The sequence below is a fragment of the Gopherus flavomarginatus genome, chromosome 5, assembly GCF_025201925.1.
Source record: "Gopherus flavomarginatus isolate rGopFla2 chromosome 5, rGopFla2.mat.asm, whole genome shotgun sequence".
Lineage (NCBI taxonomy): Eukaryota > Metazoa > Chordata > Testudines > Testudinidae > Gopherus > Gopherus flavomarginatus.
Window position 1 is genome coordinate 62,634,649 of NC_066621.1, and position 20,077 is coordinate 62,654,725.

The window sequence follows — 20,077 nt, forward strand, 5'->3', positions numbered from 1 at the left end:
TGGGCTCTGCGCCAAAGGTTGCCGACCCCTGGTATAGATGCTTGTGTTGGAGCCTGAACTTTGGCACACTATGTGGTGGGGAGGATCCCAGAGCCTGGGCTCTGCCTGAGCCCAAACGTTTACACTGCAACTTTACAGCCTTGCAGCCTGAGCCTTGAGAGCCTGAGTCAGCTGACACAGGTCAGTCAGGAGTGTTTAACTGCAGTGTAGACATACTGTTAGAGGTAAGAGCTTCTGAATCCATTCCATTGAACTGTCATGTCCCTTGTAAACATCTTCTCCTATCAGATGGTTTCCTTTTTTACATACAATAGATTTCACTTTTAGTGGATGCTGCTCGTAACGATTATTCAGGTACATGAACCAAAAATGCTAGCTATTGGATGCAGGTGGCTTTGCCTGCACTTCCATCACTAATTTGCACTACCGCATTTAAATAAATAAGAAGTATTAAAAAAAGCTTGTGCTGCAATACATGCTTCTCTTAATGTTTCACTGGTGTAACCATTGGCCCTCTGTTGTTTGCCCCTTCCTCCCAACCTTTACACATTATCATCGCTAACAAACTGTGCAGTTTAGATGAGAGACAATCCTTGGTGCAATTCACAATCCAGATCAAAGAAATGTTGCAAGGGATGTCAGTTCAGTGTCCTGCAAAGCATTGTCTACTCCCAAATAATTTAATAATTTATGCCCATTAGTGAGTCTTCAGTTGTAAGAAGAAAACTGGAAGTAATTTCAGATTTAAGGTGTGACATTACGAGGTATTTGCACGCACGTAAAGAATGGCACAACTCGTAGGAGTGCCAGTCTTACTCAATTATAACCTGACTGACCTGCCTTGGCACATGTCTCATAGAACTTGCTCTGTGCTCACAATGCCCACATTTTGCTTCTGTGAATTTATCCGATTTAGGAAGTTCATTGTTTGTCAGTCTGGATATAGAGATCACGGTGACAGAACAATCACAAGCGTTGATCTTTGTATCAGAATTGCATGTATTTGGAATGTGAAAACAGAGTTACAATTACAAAGCCACATACATATAAACATATATATATATATATAATATATATAGAAAAGTCATGTTTCTTGTGCACTGACATAAATTGGTGCTTCATATAACTTGTGTTCTTCTGTTCACTGCTGAACACTACTTCCTCTGAATTCTCCCTGCCTCATACATGCACACTTAATTTTTTCTTTCCTTTTCCAAAGGCCTTCCTTCTAGCAACAAAGGCACTAGCTGCCCCTTGACCTCTCAGCCTGTTAATATTTCTGAAACTCTTTTTTGTCCAGGACGACTGAGGTCCCTGAACTCCGATTCCCTACAGTGTGTTAGGCTGTCACCAGACTAGTATGATGGCCCTGTGAGGGAGTGTTATGTTAACACACTGTACTATTGGAAACATTCCCAATAATTGTTAGAGTAAAGGTACATGCTCTAATTCTGGTTAGAATTTATAACTGTTCTGAGTTTCTCTGCCTGTTGACACTAGAAAACAATGGCACTAACAGTGCTGAGCAGCCAATCTGTACATTGTATCTAGAATCGCAAAATTCAAGATCTAAATTTTTTATTTAGATATCAATGATCTTGAATGTTCAAGTGTGAGATTGCCTTGGAAAAGCTCAACTTCCCACTATAGGGAGTGACCTTCAACACTGCTAGTTAAGATGGGAGTTAATGATGATACTGAAGAGCAAAATACATCCTTGATCAGAGTCATTTTTGTTGTTGTTCTTTTGAAATATGGGAGAGGTGGATTGGAAGGGAAATGACCTCAGGAACCTAGAGTTATTACTTATGAGGTATTACCTCCCACATGTAACTATAACTGCCACTTGTTATACAGTTGCTGTGCTTATGATTAGACTTGATGAGAGGAAATGGTCTGCTCCTTTACAAACCTGCATTCCACTTCGAAAGGTGATTGTTTGTTTGTTACTGCATGAGCTCAGGCATCATAGGTTAGCTTCTAAAGAATCATATCTCTTAGAATTTGCCTTTAATAGAATAACCAATGTTTAATAAAAACTGCAAATTAAACTATTTTGTGAAATATCCTGAGAAAGTGACTCGACTTGACTTAAAAACATACCATGTGTGGTTTTTTTTTAAACTGTGTAAACTTCTTGTTTTAAATATATATACTTTACCTGCTAACACTGAGTGGAGTTGCTGCATCTGCTGTGCTCTGTGTAAAGTGTTAGCCCAGGGAGCTTCATTTTAACCTTCTCTTCAGCATGCATCAGCAGTATATAGTTACTAGATTTATTTTAAATATCTAAAACAAGAATACTGTTTCTCTTCTTGGAAATGTTGATTGTACAGTATGTTCCTAGCTATACTGATACAATTAAAAGACTTATGGCATTATTTTCATTACAAGACTCTAAGGACACCCAGATAAGCAAGCATTGGTACAGTGTAATATGCTGTCTCTGCAAACAGATTATTATGGCTGTGTACAATAGTAATATTCTTACTGTATATTACGAAGTCCTCCTCCTCCTCCCCTCCTTGAAAAAAACTGTCTGTTGACCAGTTTGCCAGAGGTGCCTTTAACCCCATATTCTCCTCCCTCCACCCCCCACCACTTTCATTTAAGGAGGCAGTGTGACTTCCATTCCTCAAGCCAGAACTGACTTCCTTCAGGACCTATTAACCTTGTCTGTAATCACACAGTAAACTTTCTCATGTAACTAGTCCCATTGACTTTAATGAGGTTGACATAATCCACATTTGGTGCTCCTGTCTATATCTGAAGTGTGGTCAAGTGGTTAGGGCACCCGCATTAGGACTTAGGAGACTTGGGTTCAAGTCCATACTCTGCCATGTAATTCCTCTGTGATCTTGAGTAAGTATTTTAGCTTCTCTGTGCCTCAGTTCCCCATCTGTGTGTGTAGGTATTTGGGCAGGCTGGGGTCAGGGAGAGACTACAGCACTTGTATCTCCCAGGGATGTTGGGAGGATCAATACTCAACAATTGTGAGATGCTCAGATACTGTGGTACTATAGATAAATAGACAGACAAACAGGTTACACTTGAAATGGGTGAGGCACTCTCTCTTCCCTAGGGGTTTAGCTTTCTACCTTTTCAGCCATTTTTGGCTCACAAGTGTGACAACGAAGAATTTAAAGTTTTTAGAGACACTTGTGTATATTCTGTGTGATGTCTACCAATTGCCAATATACAATAATTTTTTTTGTAAGCTAAAAACTCTTAAAGCTCTTTGGAAGCTGACAGAATTTAAATATGACAAAATGCTAATGGGAGAGCTGTATTATACTAAAAAGCTAAAATCCAAAGTAAATTAAATAGCTTGGCATGGTTCAGTTCTCCAGTTTTAAAAATGAAGATACTCAGTGTATCTCAAAATCCCTATAAATCGAATGTTTCAGTGTGTAACCAGAAACACACACTTCTTGTATAATGGAGCATAAATTCTGGATCTCTTGCATATGATGTGGTGGTGTTTTTTTTTAATTTTGAGTTGTATGACAAACCCTTCTATGCGAGCCTAATGCCAATACATAAATCCGAGAGACATAAATATAGGGATATTTGGAATTACTTTTCATTTTTTAAAAAAGTGTCTGCATTTTTCCAACTAGAACAACAATGCCCTGATTTAAGAATCTCTGTCCACTCACTTAGAAAATCCTGATTAAAAAAGGGCCAACTGATTCAATGCATTAATGCACGTGTTTCACCTCTGACCATGTGTGCCAAAAAAAAAGACACAATAAAGATAAGGGCTCTTTGTTAAGAAATTATTTTCGCATAAGCACTCTATAGATTCTTGTATGGATTCCACTGGCAAGTAGCTGGAAAGTTCAGCTGTGCATACAACAGCTGAAGGATTTGCAAATTTGTTGCAACACAACAGCTGAAGGAATGCCAAATTTGGAATTAGGCCAAATTTGTAAACTTTAAATCCTCGGCACATGCCTTTTTAAATGCCAATATGAGAGTTTCTGTATCTTTGTCATCTATCTCCAAGAACTTGGAAGTCAGAAATTAGCAAAGTTGGCTGGTTCATTAGCCTTTTATCCTTGGAGATGTATAGTCAAATGCTGCTCCGGTCATAAGCAAAAGTCTGTTTTGGTGACAACACGCTACTCTCCTGTGGTCAGTTGCCCACATGACAACACAGCACACAACTTCACATAATTGGAAGTCTGTAAAAAATTATTCAAATCTGAGTGTCTTTTGCCACATATAGTGATTAGAGATTCATAAGCTTACATACTTACCTCTTCTGTCGTTAAACTTCACCAGCATCTTATTTCTGTACTCCTTGATTTTAAAAATGCACATCCAACAAGCTGTAAGTAAGTTTACAAACATTTGAGACAATATGAAGTGGAATAATGTATGGAATGACTCTCAGTGTGTCAATTTAAGCACACACAAGTCTTTTCGTAAGATTGGATCATGTCTCATTAAAGAGACAGTTAACTGAAAATTCACATTTCTTTTTTTCTCTGAGATTTGTTTTTAATCTATTGTGGTTATAAGGAACACGTATGACACTTATTCCTGTAACAGGAAATAAACAACTTTCTTTTCCTTCATGTACAGTCAGTTTCTCTGGAATCTTTATATAGTCATTGGTCAGCTTCCTCCCATGTCTGTATGGGTCAGCAACATTAGAGAGGGAAGGGGGGAGAGGGAACATATTTCAAAAGAACATCTATAAACCCACAAAAATTGTCAGGGGCATTTGGAGGCAGATCTAGTATCTGAAACATCTGTTAATCTTTACTAGATTTCAGGTTGGCAGTGATTCTTTTTAATATTAACCTTCCACAACATGGCATCATGCCCTTCCTAAACTTACTGCCACCTCCATCAAACAAAAGCCTAAAGGCTTGTCTACGCTTACAGAGCTGCAGCCACAATAGCACTTAGTGGAGACGCTATCTACACCGACGGCAGAGCTTCTCCTGTCAGTGTAGGTACTCCCCCATCCCCGAGAGGCAGTAGCCATGTTGATGGGAGAAACCCTCCCGTCTACATAGCACTGTCTATACTGGGAGTTCGGTTGATATAACTGCATCGCTCAGACATGTGGCTTTTCCACACCTCTGAGCGACATAGTTATACTGGCAAGTTTTTGTAGGGTAGACCTTGGCTCAGTGTCTTATTTTGTCACCTTTTAATGGGACTTCTTATGTAGCAAGGTACTCTCACCTAAGGGTGGTTGTAAGGCCCTACCAGGATAGAGCACCATGCTCAGTGAGAGAGTGAATTACAGAGTCAAGGGCTGTCCACAAAGATGCTCTGCCTTCCGTTACTCTGGTGTGTAGCCCTAGGGACTCTTGATGACCGCTCCTCAACTGACATCTGCTGACATGGTGGTTCACGGGGAGCCAAGTCTCCCTCATGTGTAGGCCCTGATCTAGCAGAACACTTAAGCACATATGTAGTTCCATTAAATCCAATAGGGCTATGCATGTTAAATGATTGTTAGACTGGGGCCATAGGCTAGCCAGGGCTCGAATCATAATATTGTATATTATTATTACATATTGCTAGTTCTTGTCACACTTATTAGCTTGTTTTTTGCTCAGGAACGTTTTGAGTGTGGGTATCTTATTTTGACTGAAATTGCATGTAAGATTCTAGCTCTTTGAAAATTGGATATTACCATTTTCTGTCACATGATACAATTTAATCTATATTGGTTATTCTAGTCTGTTGAATCAGGGGCACATTTCCCATCTGACTGCACTTTTACATCCTATGACTGACAATGAGCTTATGTGCTAAAATTGAAACTGGCAAATAAAGCAGACAGAAATTGTCATGAATCTCCTACAGAGCACCCATGTACTTGCCAGAAATGCTTCAATTTTTACTTATAGAGATAAAATAAGGAGAATGGTGCTGAGGAGAATTTCCCATCAAAGCTTCTGTTAGCTGTCTGCTTTAGATGCTCATGCAGCTGTTTTTCCTTGAAACTGTTCCAGGGAAAGGGTCATTGCTGATACAGAAAATTTATTATTGTTTTATTATATGTTATGGTTATCACTCATGGCCTCGTGTTTAGTTACATTGCATGTAAAGATTGGCCCAGTTTCATGCTGATTATGATTCTGTTGCAGACAGTGGAGTTACGCCAATGATTGATCTGGCCCACTGTGTAGTCTCTAATAGTGTCCTTAACTGCAGTTTGAAGAAGAGGGTTAGTTCTGTGTGTGTTTGGGGTGTGGGGGTGGGGAGTAGCAAAGGCGAAGCACTAGGGATTCCGTTATTTCCTGCATTCCATGAGGGTATCCACCAGGCATCCACTTCTCATCCCAGTGAGGTTGGAAGGGCATCGTTATGGGCCAAGAGCAGTGCCAATGGATCCATCAACTAAGATAAATCTCCCTTAGGGAGAAGGGTGCAATGGCATGCATATGTGATCAGGGCACGCTACAGGCACCAACTTAGCAAGCAGGTGCTTGGGGCAGCCACTCCGGAGAGGAGTGGCACATCCAGCTATTCGATGGCATTTCAGCGAAGGGTCCCTCACTCCCGGTCAGAACGAAGGACCTCCCGCTGAATTGCTGCAGATCAGGATTGTGGCTTTGTTGTTGTTGTGTTTTTGTTTTTGGCAGCTTGGGGCGGCAAAACCCCTGGAGCCGGCCCTGTATGTGATAGTCTTCATATGAGACAGACATGACTTTTAGCTGGTGTGGGGTGCATGAGGCTAATGCTCCACCTCCTTAATGGCACAATCATTCCTGTAGGCAAAACTTTGTTTTCAGAATCAGAGTTTGATGAAGGAGATTACTTCATTTCTGAAGACAACCTTTTCTGGAGTCCTTTTGAGCACATACGTGTTTGGAAATATTGTTTTTTGTGGCTGGATTTAGGGTTGTGTCTTGCAGGCAGGAATCCCTCTTCTGGGTTGAGTTCCTCTCATTTAACTTGTCACAAATGGGTGATGCACTGATGTTCTCTCAGCTCTTACTCCTCTTTATGTATAAATGGAAATGTCCTGACCCACAAATAGGATCCCTGGGTGGATTCTTGTTCCTGGGTGGAGCACCACCACACAAGCCAAGGTCTGCTATGATTGATCTGATTGCTGGATCAGGGCCTGAAACCTACCACTCCTTCCCCCTGCCAAAAAGTCGATGTATCTTTCATTTCCATTGTGGTGTGGTGTGTTCTTTTGTTTGTTTTTTTTTTTTCCCCATCATTGGAACCTTTCTAATTTTCAGTTTTAATGTTGCAGAACAGTATTTTTTTTTGCTGTATTTAAAATATTTTTATATATTCCAGTAGTCTTTTGTATAGTGCCTGGATCTCTTAGGTAAGAGAATGGCATTGCACTTAAAATATAACAATAAGAAAATTATTATCCTTAACATGCTGAGTTAGACTTTTTGTTTATTTTTAAATATGGAGAGATAATTTTTTTTACCCTATTTTCAAGGAGTAGATTCCGTCAGTTCAGGAGTGTAAAGAGTGGTTGTTCTATATTTGCAAGGTAAATGAGTAATTCTGTTGTTCCTGTAATCAAAGTGAGCAAACAGGATTTTTGTCCCCAGATCAGATAGTTTTCTCCTTTTAACTTGCTGATAATTATAGTGTCCTTTTTGTGTTAGATCTCTGATACTTTAAAACCTAACCCCATCATCCCCCAGACTGATGGAATTATTCACCTGCAGATCTGCAGTACATTAAGCCACGTTAGGCTTTTCTAGGGTAGGGTACAAGTGTTGTGGGTTCCTGGTGTGCCTCCTCCATGGCAGTTACTTGAGCCCAGTCCTGTTGCCATCTGTCCTCTCCCCAAGTCCTGCCTCCCAGCAGGAGGAATCTGCTCAGATTGTTGAAAATCCATGTCCAGAAAGGAGAGGCACAAAATAATTCTGTCTTTGCAGCGTTAACTTGTGCTTTTATTTGGCTCAGTAAACTGATGCCAGTTATATCCTACCAATGGTACAGGAACATGCAAAGGGGTTTATCTAGGTGCTACATTTCTCAAATGCCTGATCGGCAAGAACTCAATAGTTTAACTATCTTTGAGAGAGACCCATTTTTAAGGTAATTTAGTACTATGGCTTCACTAAACTACAGAAACACAGGGCATATTGGGAAACGAAGCTTTCATATATGTATATAAATTAATTTCAGTTCAAAACCATTATTGACGCCAGTACCCACTGCTTTCTCCAACTTTAAACAGCAATAGAGCTTGGCATGTTACTGTCTGGGGTAAGATTTGTATGGAAGCAGATTTGTATTTCAGAAACAATGTCCGCAATGTCAGCTCTCTACAGGTACCATAAAAACGCTGTATTTGCTCCATTAATATCTGAAGCATCTATGATTTATAAGATGTGCATGATTTTATTAATATCGTTTAAAATATAAAATAACTGTTACAGAGAATAGTTAAATTTTATGAGAAGAAAAAAATGACCTGATGACAAATTTAAGACCATACTGCAGTTTAAAGTGACCTTTTTATGAAAGAGTGCTTCAGCAAGATGTATATAACTAGGAATGTTAAAATTACTTTAAAAAGTAAATCAATTGAGTAAATCCACTTCTTATTGATGATTTTGTGTCATGAATATGAGATCTCGCAATGAAAGGCCTGCTGTACTGATAACCAGAATGGTGTCATTCGTGTTCAGGACAAGTAATTGAAAGTAATTGGATTAAATTTATTATGAAAAGTAATGGTACCTTGATGATTACTTTAGTAAATCTGGTTATAGATAAACTGTTTATGGTAAATCAATTACTTTAGCAACCCTGACTGTACAACACAAACAAAATGTGATTTGATCCCTGTAATTCCCATTATAGACAAGGTGATCAGTCGTCTTTGTATGAAGATGTATTAGCCTTTGGTGTTTAAAATTTGTCTGTTTAATGGGTATTTACAGTCTTCATAAGAATCTTTGTAATTTCAACTGTCACTTTTTTCCCTAGGGTGTGGTGTGTGACCTAGTGGTTAAAGCTGACAAATGTGAATCAGGAGCTCAGAATGCTATTCATGGCAATGCCACAGGCTCTCTGGCTCTGATCAAGTCGTTTAGCCTCACAGTACTTCAGTTTCTCCATCTGTACAATACTTATAGTGCATTTAGATCTGTGGATGAAAGGTTCTGAATATAAAGTATTAATTATTTTAATAAAAGACAAAGCCCTAATTGTAAGCAAGTCTTAATTATAGCTTCTTATACCTATAAAATACACTTTTAAGTAGTGTAATTGTAATAATAAATTCTTTTGTCATTTTCAAGACCTGTACGTTAGCTTGCAAAGTGACAGATAACCATATTATTCTCTTCCTTGTTCACTTTTCCTCTCTGTATTCTTGTCTTCTATTCTGTTCTCATTTTAGTTTAGGACCTGATTCTAGAAATGCTCACTTGTTAAGCCCATGAAATTCAATTAAATTCCTTAAGTGAGAGAAATTACTCACATGTAAGTGTTTGCAGGATCATACCTCTAGACTCTAAATTCCTTAGAGAAGAACTGTTTTTATCTGCGTTATTAAACACCATATACGGCCCTAAGTAAGCAATAAAAAAGTGTATCACCTTAGCCAGAGGAGAAAAAGGATGCAGTGTTCATTCTTTGTTGTGGACTTCACTGAAGTGTAGCCATTATCTTACTGCTACTCTTTAGTTCTCTATGTGGCCCCTTGCTTTTTTAACCAAATACACTCACTTCCTCCGCTTGCAAGAGAAATATGGGCAATTTGGGAGTCATAGTGGATCACAAGCTAAATATGAGTCAACAGTATAAGACTGTTGCAAAGAAAGCACACATCATTCTGGGATTCATTAGCAGAAATGTTGTAAGCAAGACACAAGAAGTAATTCTTCTGCTCTATACTGCACACTGATTAAGTCTCAACAGGAGTATGGTGTCCAGTTCTGGGTGCTACATTTCAGGAAAGATGTGGACAAATTGGAGAAAGTCCAGAGAAGAACAACAAAAACAATTGAAGGTCTATCTAAACAACATGACTTATGAGGGAAGCTTGAGAAAATTGGGTTTATTTAGTCTGGAGAAGACAGAGGGGACATAAGTTTTCAAGTACATAAAAGGTTGTTACAAGGAGGAGGGAGAAAAATTGTTGTTGTTAACCTCTGAGGGTAGGACAAGAAGCAATGGGCTGAAATTGCAGCAAGGGCAGTTTAGGTTGGACATTAGGAAAAACTTCTGAAATGTCAGGGTGGTTAAGCACTGGAATAAATTGCCTAGGGAGATTTTGGAGATGATTGGTGATTTTTAGGAGCAGGTTAGACAAACACCGGTCAGCCATAGGTATGATCTAGCTAATACTACAACTACACTGGCAATTGAATGACATAACTTTTGTCTTTCAGAGGTTTTAAATCCTTCCTCCCCCTCCCACCCTGGTCCGTGAAAGACAAAAGTTTTGCCGCAACAAGTGCCGGTGTGAACAGCGCTTTGTCAGCAGGAGAGCTGCTCATTGGGTGTGGAAGGGTTTTTTTTGTTCGTTTTGGTTTTTGTCTGTCGGCAGGAGTTCCAACAGATAGTGGCTATGCTGCAAGACTTTTAGTGGCACGGCTGTTGTGATATAGCCATGTCGCTGAAAGCTGTATAGTGTAGACATAGTCTTAGTCCTGCTGTGAGCGCAGGGGACTGGACTAGATGCTTCTGGAGGTCCCTTCCAGTTCTGCAATTCTATAATTCTTCTCCAAAGTTATCTTCAATTACTGTGGTTTCCCTCACTGATAGAGGGCCTTTGAAGAGCAAAGTGATTCTGGATCATAAAAGTAAAGGGAGTGTTTCCCATTGGCTTGAATGGGAGCAGAACAAAGCCTTTCAGCCATAAGTAGCATCTATGTGCTAAGACTCCTTTGATTTCCACAATGCTAGTCACTGCAACTCAGAGGTCAGTTTCACCAGACTTGTTTGTAGGCAGTAGTTACTCACCATGGAAGAAATGGCTTCACCTGACTGTGTGAAAGCAGCAATAAATTCATAACATTCTGAATATGACCAATAATGAGCAAAAAGTCTGGTTTATTAGCAGAAAAAATATAGAGCTAAGGGTTTCACAGGTCTTGCTAGAATGTTTGCAGTACTGTTTTGGTTTTTGCATATAAACAGAGTGTGTTTTCCATGTGTTGTCTCTTTCACTACTTAATTAAGGTAGAAGCCTCAACACTGTAAAAAATTATCTTTGCAATAGATTCTTGCTGTTCTTGGCTCCAGAAGCTTCCAAAATGGATAATACATTGTCAGGAGGAGTGAGCTATACATCACTGGAAAAGCTCTCCTGATAAACCAAAGAGCAAATAACTCTCTAAGACATGCAAATATCTATGTTTATAGATGGTAACCATGGATGGTGGCAAAAATACAATTACTTTTCACAGTGCCCCCATGCAAGTTGGAAGATATCTTGTGGGGGAGGGGGGAAGGAGGAGGAATTCTCATTTTTTCTCTCTCTCTCTCTCAAATTTGAATACATTCATTCCTACAGCACCATGAGGAAATGTCAGTGTGGGGTTTTATTAGTTGGCAACAGCCACTATGACTAAATCTCAAAAGACTACTTAAAAAAAAATGCATGTATTTATATATAATATTGTCCGCCAGAAAAATTCTGATCAATCCATGTATGGTCTGTATTTGCAAAGTGCTGCTAGCTGCTTGCTCAACATTACTGGAAAACTGCATAGCTGTAAATGCATTCACTTACTTGTCAGAACTCAGAGTTCCCATGTTAATCTCATAACAAGTATGTTCAGAGAGGAACTGACCCAGCCTCTGTCAGTAATCCCACTCTCTGATCCTGGCAACATCTGTGCTGGATTTTCTTCCTTTATATAATTAGATCCATTGATGTTTTCTTAGTATTTAGCATACAATGTGGTATGTTACTCTGAAAGTACAAGCTAAAAATGTATTTTAGGAGTAAGCAAGCCTGGGAAATGGTTGATGGATCTGATTTAGCTTTAATTACTAATACTTTAATATCTGTAGCATTATTTTTTAAAATCTACAGTACTTGTTCATTCTGTGGAAATTCCACTATTATTGAATTTTTAGAATATTTTACTTTTGAAAAAGATAATTGTAGCTCTTCTCATCATTAGTTTACATTAAAGCCTGTGCCAAATAATTTTAATCTGAAATGTAAAACTGTAAAATAAATGGACAGACCAAAATAAATAAATAACTCTACTGTTATGAAAAAGAATTGTAATTAGAACCAGACTTTCTGTAAACACATTCAACTAGGTTTAAAGTCCTTGCTTTTGAAACTGTAATCACTGTCTGGCTATGTGTGAGAAAACCAAAGGAGCATGTTTTGATTGTGAGATAATGCAGTTGTACTTATAGCATAGGACAACATCTACCTCATAGTCAGAACTCTCTGAATTAGGTCATGTACACCTCAGCGGTCAGCAGGCTTCATTTGTTACTTGAACTGTTTTGCTTCTCTAATAATTTGAAGTTATATATATCAAGAAGGGCTGTTTCTAATCAAACAATTTCTGGTAACCAAGTCAGAAAATGTAAGCGTCTGATGCACGTGTAGTTTTCCAGAAATCACAGCTTTCTGGCTTGTAGAAACAAAGCTGCAGGCCAAAACATATATAGATGAGATTTGTGCTTAGGCACTTTGAAAATCCCACCCTTAGGTCCTAAATGTGGACATAAGAGCCTAATTTTAAAATCCCATTTTTGAATATGTTGGTCAGTCTTAAAACAAAGTAGAACAGGCCCAGTTCACAAGTACTGTAAATCAGGGTAGGTCTAATGACGTCACTGGAGCTATGTTGATTTACACCAGCTTATGATCTCATCCATGGAATTCAGAACACTGACTGTGCTATAGAAGATTGCAATAGCATGTTGATGTGCCTCTTTTTTTTTTTTTTAATCTGCCTTGAAACCGTTTATTCTTCATTTCCAAGTCTTTCCTGTTGTCTACTGCAAGTAATTTTGAAATAACTGTGTTATCCTTAAAATTTATTTACATCTACTTAGAGCTGGATGAAATCATTCTGAATAATTTTTACTATATTTTCAGTTTTGCAGTGGGTACTTACTTTGATATCTTCGTATGAGACATTTGCCAAATTCTATAAATAGTTGAACACCTTCCATTAAGTAAAATATTTGATGAATGTGACTGCTTCATTTTGTCAATAGTGTACTTGAATATTTATGGAGGTATATGATCAGCTCTTGATACAGTAGCATTACTTCAGTTGACAGTTTACACCCTTGAGATGTCTTGGCAATTTTATATTGACTTCCATTTGCATGAACAAACTTCTTCTTTCCTCCCTCAGTGTTTGATTGTTGGAGGTGGTCCATGTGGTTTGCGGACTGCCATAGAACTTGCCTTTCTGGGAGCCAAGGTTGTAGTTGTGGAGAAGCGGGACACTTTCTCAAGAAACAATGTGCTGCATCTCTGGCCTTTTACAATCCATGACCTCCGGGGTTTGGGAGCGAAAAAATTTTATGGAAAATTCTGTGGAGGATCTATTGACCATATCAGTAAGTACCAGTGACTACATGCAAATGTACAATTTTGTTGAATGCTTGCTATGCAGAAGACTTATCTCAGAAATATTAATAGAGATCTTTTCTGGACTTGCTGTGTAGTGTTTCTTTACCAAGATAGTAATGATACATCCTGAATATACACACACAGAAAAATCCCAAAAGTCAAGTGCTTCTGATTTGCCAAAATTGCATAATCTTATTTGAACGATAACCTACGCTGCTCATCTTTAAGAGAAACCTCGTGTGGATGTTTTTTTAAATTGGTGTCCAGAACCAGTTTGACAGACTTCATTTTAAGCTGGCTTTAAAAGTGTACTCTAAAAATAAAAGGTTTTACAGTTGTATGAATGACACTGCTGCTTTATATCTAGTGCCTTAATTGTACTACATGCCTTACAAAATACTGAAAAGGGGATGATGCCTATCCAAAAGGGATTTTAACTTAACTCGGACAAAAACAAACCTCTTGGACAGCATCTTGACTGTAGGAGTGTTTGCAGATATTATTGAGGAGGAGAACTTATAGAGAAAATGGTACCAAAAATAGTAAACCAAATATCTTAACAAAAACCATGGAAATGAGTTTTGATCATCTTGGGTGGGGGTGGAGGGATGCTATCTGCTTTTTCTTAAAAAGCAGATGGGATGGAGGAGAGTGACATCTGATTGTGTGGCTATCTGTTTTTATTTGAATGTGTATTCATCACAATGTAACTAGATGTAATTTCGATGTATATTTGTTGACTGATATGAATTAAATAGTGGGTTGATAAACAAATGTCCTTATATATGAAGGTTGAAAGCCTGGCCCCAGAGAAGTCAATGGGAGTTTTGTCACTTACTTATGTGGGACAGGATTTCATCTGTAATATCCAAATATAAGGATACAGGACATACTTTTACACTGATAAGCGTCCTGAACAAGTAGGCAGACCTGGTGGCTGAACTTTGACTTTGTCCTCACCCGCAATATTTCACATTTGGGGACAATGTATACCTTCAAGTTAGGGCACTGCTATGAGTACCCGAATGGCTCCACAGTATGCCAACATTTTTATGGCTGACTTAGAACGTTTCCTGAGCTCTCATCCCCTAACGCTCCTACTCTACTTGTGCTACATTGATGACCTCTTCATCATCTGGACCCATGGAAAAGAAGCCCCTGAGGAATTCCATCATGATCCCAACAATTTCCATCCCATCATCAATCTCAGCCTGGATCAAGCCACACAAGAGATCCACTTCCTGGATGCTACAGTGCTAATAAATGATGGTCACATAAACGCTACCCTATATTGGAAACTTACTGACTGCTATACTTATCTTCATGCCTCCAGCTTTCATCCAGACCACATGGCACGATCCACTGTCTACAGCCAAGCTCTAAGATACAAACAGATTTTCTCCAATGCCTCAGACAGAGACAAACACCTACAAGATCTCTGTCAAGCATTCTTAAAACTAAAGTACCCACCTGATGAAGTGAAGAAACAGATTGACAGAGCCAGAAGAATACCCAGAAGTCACCTACTACAGGACAGACCCAACAAAGAAGGTAACAGAATGCCACTAGCTGTCACCTTCAGCCCCCAACTAAAACCTGTCCAGCTCATCATCAAGGATCTACAACCTATCCTGAGAGAGGATCCCTCACTCTCACAGATCTTGGAAGACAGGCCAGTCGTCGCTTATAGACAGCCCCCCAACCTGAAGCAAATACTCACCAGCAACCACACACTACACAACAAAAACACTGACCCAGGAACCTATCCTTGCAACAAAGCCTGTTGCCAATTCTGTCCACATATCTGTTCAAGGGACACCATCATAGGATCTAATCACAGCCACACCATCAGAGGCTCATTCACCTGCACATCTACCAATGTGATATATGCCATCATGTGCCAGCAATGCCCCTCTGTCATGTACATTGGCCAAACCAGACAGTCTCTGCGCAAAAGAATAAATAGACACAAATCAGACGTCAAGAATTAGAACATTTCAAAGACCAGTTGGAGAGCACTTCAGCCTTCCTGGTCACCCAATTACAGACCTAAAAGTTGCAATTCTTCTACAAAACTTCAAAAACAGACTGCAACGAGAAACTTCAGAACTGGAATTAATTTGCAAACTGGACACCATTAAATTAGGCTTGAATAAAGACTGGGAGTGGATGGGTCATTACACAAAGTAAAAACAAATTTCCCCATGCTAATTTTCCCCTTACTGTTACTCACACCTTCTTGTCAACTGTTTGAAATGGGCCATCCTGATTATCACTGCAAAAGGTGTTTTTTTTTTTTTTCCTCCTGCTAATAGCCCACCTCGTTAGAGTTGGTCTGGAAACACTCATGGAGGGTGTGTGTGTGTGTGAGATATGTATATCTTCCTACTGTATTTTCCACTCCATGCATCCGATGAAGTGGGGTTTAGCCCACGAAAGCTTGTGCCCACATAAATTTGTTAGTCTCTGAGGTGCTCCTTGTTCTTTTTACAATAAACCAAAAAGTTTGTAGAAACCAAAATGTGCTTCCCAACTGTCTTATTATAGATGGGGCTGGCAGAACTACCTATTAATAAGAGTGCTTGACACTTCCCATTTTAAGACCCTGTTTTCAGTTTCTTATAACTTTACCAAATTTTAGCTTTTCAGGCTGCAATTTTCTATGGCATGTGTCTGTGTCAGGATTAATTTTATTTGGAAACTTTCAGTCAAAATGGTTCAGCTGTTTCCTAGAATGAGGTTAGGGATAAAGACTCTGGTGACCTTTTCTATGAGAAGCGCTCTAGCGTCTCCATAGTTTGGAGCAGAGACTTGAAATTTGACAGGGAAGTGGCTATTGTGTCAGGGATGCAGGGATGCAGGGCCGGCGCTACCATTTAGGCAGCCTAGGCAATCGCCTAGGGCGCCAGAATAAATGATGGGCGCCGTTTTGCCAGAGGGGGCGGCAGGCGGCTCCGGCGGAGCTGCCGCAGTGGTGCCTGCGGACGGTCGGCTGCTCGCAGGCACGACTGTGGCAGCTCCACTGGAGCCGCGGGACCAGCGCGCGGGGCGGCGAAATTGCCGTCCACCTAGGGCACTCAAACCCCTTGTGCCAGTCCTGCAGGGATGTTTGCTTTCCCCCTGAACATCTGCCCAAATTTGGCTAAAGTATAAGCCTTTGAAAAATTGCAGTTGGGCATCCTCTGTAGGTATTTATTAGATCTGAGTCTCTCTCTCCTGCACTCTCAGTGCTTTTCTTGCTGGCATTCTAGCAGTGTGGAGGAGAAAACTACCTGAATCAACTGCAGAGGGGACAAGAGCCAAACTTGGAGCAGCGCCAGGGGGAGCAAAAAATGGGAAAAGGAGCCTTTGGGGTGTAGAAATGGCTGAACTAAGAGACTAGGATGAGAACCTGAGGAATGGGGGCTGAGATTGGCTACATGAGGAGAAGAATGGGACTGGTACGAGGAGCCTGAGGTTGGGAAGAGATGGGACGAGAGCAGGACAAAGTTGGGGGGAAGGGGCAAAAGGGTCGAGCTTGGGGAATGTCCAGAAAAATCTGTGCACACTAGATCTTGGAATAGAGCACTGTCCCCTCCAGAGCTTGAAATGGAACTGAAGATTCCTCTGCTTTCCGCAAATATCTGTGAAATCCTGTGTTCGTGTCTCATCCCTTCTGCTGCTAGTCCACACAGGGGATGACAACTTACTGCTGCTGTTATTTACTCTGTTAGCTCACATGGCAGAGGATTGTGTGTTGGATCAAAACTATGTTAAAAGAACATGATTAAGGTTGCAGAATCAAGCACTCAGTAAAGTTAGGAAATACAAAGGTATTTAGTATTAAGGTTGCCTGTGCAATCTTAATTGAGCCACCTTGGGCATATGCATTATGCTACAGTCTTTAACTACATAACATACTATTTTTTTCCACAGGACCCCTTCATTCAGTGCACGGGTTGGACCTGTTATGTGATGAATCAGAGTTGTGTAGTAAAGGAGAGTATCTGTAGAACTGCTACTTCAGATGCACAAGTTGGAAGGCATGTAGTGAATGAGGCAGGGGATTGGAGGAAGAGAAGGGATGATCTCTTGGTTCAGGCAGTGAAATGCTGCCTTGGGAAGTACCCCTGCCCTTCCCTGCTACAGAGTGATTCTGGGCAAGTCACTTAAACTAAACTTTTCACAGGTGGTCGTAAATTGTGTGTATGTGCCTCATTTTCTGGGTGCCTGTCTTGAGACCCTGGGCCCCATTTTACAGATGGGGAACTGAGACAAAGAGATTAAGGTAAAAAAAAAATCCACTAATTTTGGATACCCAATTTGACATGCTAAGAACCTAATTTTTTCAGAGTGCTTAGCATTGTTTTAATACTCAATAGCTTCAAAACACAGTTCCCACTGTCTTCAGTTGCGAGCGCTCAACACTTCTGCAAATCAGTCTCGGGGTCTCAAGTGAGGGACCCAGAAAATGAGAAGAACACAGTTAATGACCACTTGTGAAAAGTTAGGCTCAAGTGACTTGCCTAGTCTCTAGGGACTCCAGCAGAGAAACTGAAAACATGTTATGTATCTGTACAGTGCCTAGCACAATATGAGGGCCCCAGGTGCTACCACAACATTAATTTAATAAAGGAAATGCTGTTGCATGGCCTAAAATGACAAATGTGTTATCACTGTTCACAGGTATTCGACAACTTCAGCTTATTCTCTTCAAAGTTGCACTTATGCTGGGAATTGAAATCCACGTGAACGTAGAGTTTGTGAAAGTTCTGGAACCTCCTGAAGATCAAGAAAACCAAAGTACAACTGATTTGTGACTTCAAATAATAGAATTAAGAAGCCAGTAACTTTGTCCTATTGAATTACTCTCATTGTATGAAATAACTGTTATCATTTGTGAAATAATTTCTTATCAAGCCAAGGTAGCACACTTCCTCTTACACAAACTTGTGCCTTTCTTATGAAACGGTGTATAGAATCGCAGGCATGATAACTGTCATTGTATCAATACACTGATCCATTTAAAAAATATGCCCTGGCCAGAAAAGTAGAGGTTTCTCACTATGTCTGCTGGCATGTGCTTGAGGTTTTGTAGGGAGGTTAGTATGGCCAGCTGCATGAGAATTCTTGGCATGAGAATTTTCGATAGATAAATATGAATTTTGAGGATGTCTTTAAGCCCTATGAGCGTATGTTGCTCTTTCTTCCATTTTATGCGACTCCCATTGACAATTTGTACCCTATCAGAAGTTAGTCATTCTCATTGAATGGTATTTACTAGTATGTATAAATAAGGCTGCGAGTCTGTCATGGATTCCATGACTTTCCAGGACTTATGTAGTGGCCGGTGCGGCTGGCCAGGGGGCCACCAGACCAGTTCAGGCAGCCCCTGGGCCAGCTGCACCAGCCACTGCTGGGGAAGTCTTGGGCCACTGCCTCCCCCACAGCAGCAACAGGAGGAATTTTGAGTGTGGAACGGGGCTCAGGACTGGGGGTTGGAGCACTGGAGAGTGAGGGGGCTCTGGGTAGCACTTTCCTTGGGGGGGGGCTCCCCAGAAAAGATGCGACATGACCCTCCCTCCCTCAGCTCCTAGCTCTGTGCACTGCCTCCACCTGCAGGCACCACTTCCGCAGCTCCCATTTGGCCATAGTTCCCAGACAATGGGAGCTGTGGAGCTGGCTCTTGGGGTGGGACAATGTGCGGAGCTAGGAGCTGAGGAAAGGACATATCCCCACTCCCACGGAGCCACAAGGAGCTGGGCAGGGAGTCTGCCAGCCCCGCCAAGTTCTGCCCAGCACCAGTGGAGGACCCCCTAGCACTGCCATCCCCCTCTCCCAGCACTGGGGGAGGGGGGTCCTGGGTTGCCCCCTCCCCTGGCCCATGAGCACCTAAGGCTCTTCTTCTCCTCCCCCCCACCCCAAAGATTTCATAGGGTATACGTGTAGTACAAGTCATGGGCCATGAATTTTTGTTTACTGCCCATGACCTGTCCATGACTTTTACTAAAAATACCTGTGACTAAAACATAGCCTTAGTTTGTAACATGTGGTGCAAAATTTAATATAGAGTGAGCAAGGTTTCCATTTTCTATCTTGGTAGCTAATACTACTTCTGTGTTGTTTTTAACTGACTGTGAGTAGATGAACTGAGATAAAGGGATACTATTTATGATTGTTCGTATTTGTATTCAGAATGTTTCTCATTATTGTAAGTACGGGTAATACAAACATTTTCAGATTCTGTTTTAGGTTAATGAAAGGATGCATGCAACCTTTCTTTAAAAGGTTGTAGCCTTTTGGCTAGATTTTATTTTCCCCTTTCTTTGTGTTAGATTAATTGGAATCTGCTTAACAGTTTTTTTAAAATAAAACTACTAAGTTCCAATTCTGCAAACACACATCAGTGAGTTGTCGCATTGAGTGCAAGCTGGAACTACCCATGTGAGTAAAATCACTTGTGTATGTATTCACAAGATTGGGCCCATAGTCGACATATAATGTTTTATATGATCCGAATGAAGGCGTTCCTTTCTGCCGTCAGCTTGCAAGCTTAACTCTCATTAACATTCA

At 40.4% G+C, this 20,077-nt stretch overlaps 1 protein-coding gene across 9 annotated transcripts in view; it reads left to right on the plus strand.

Moving 5' to 3' along the window:
- Positions 1 to 20,077, plus strand: part of MICAL2 (microtubule associated monooxygenase, calponin and LIM domain containing 2) — a 120,307-nt gene that overhangs the window by 46,567 nt on the left and 53,663 nt on the right. For all 9 annotated transcript variants that reach the window (XM_050955026.1, XM_050955032.1, XM_050955033.1 and 6 more), the window contains exons 3-4: positions 13,305 to 13,512; positions 18,191 to 18,307. In XM_050955026.1, coding sequence (XP_050810983.1) covers positions 13,305 to 13,512; positions 18,191 to 18,307 — 325 coding nt within the window. The remainder of the gene's footprint in view (positions 1 to 13,304; positions 13,513 to 18,190; positions 18,308 to 20,077) is intronic.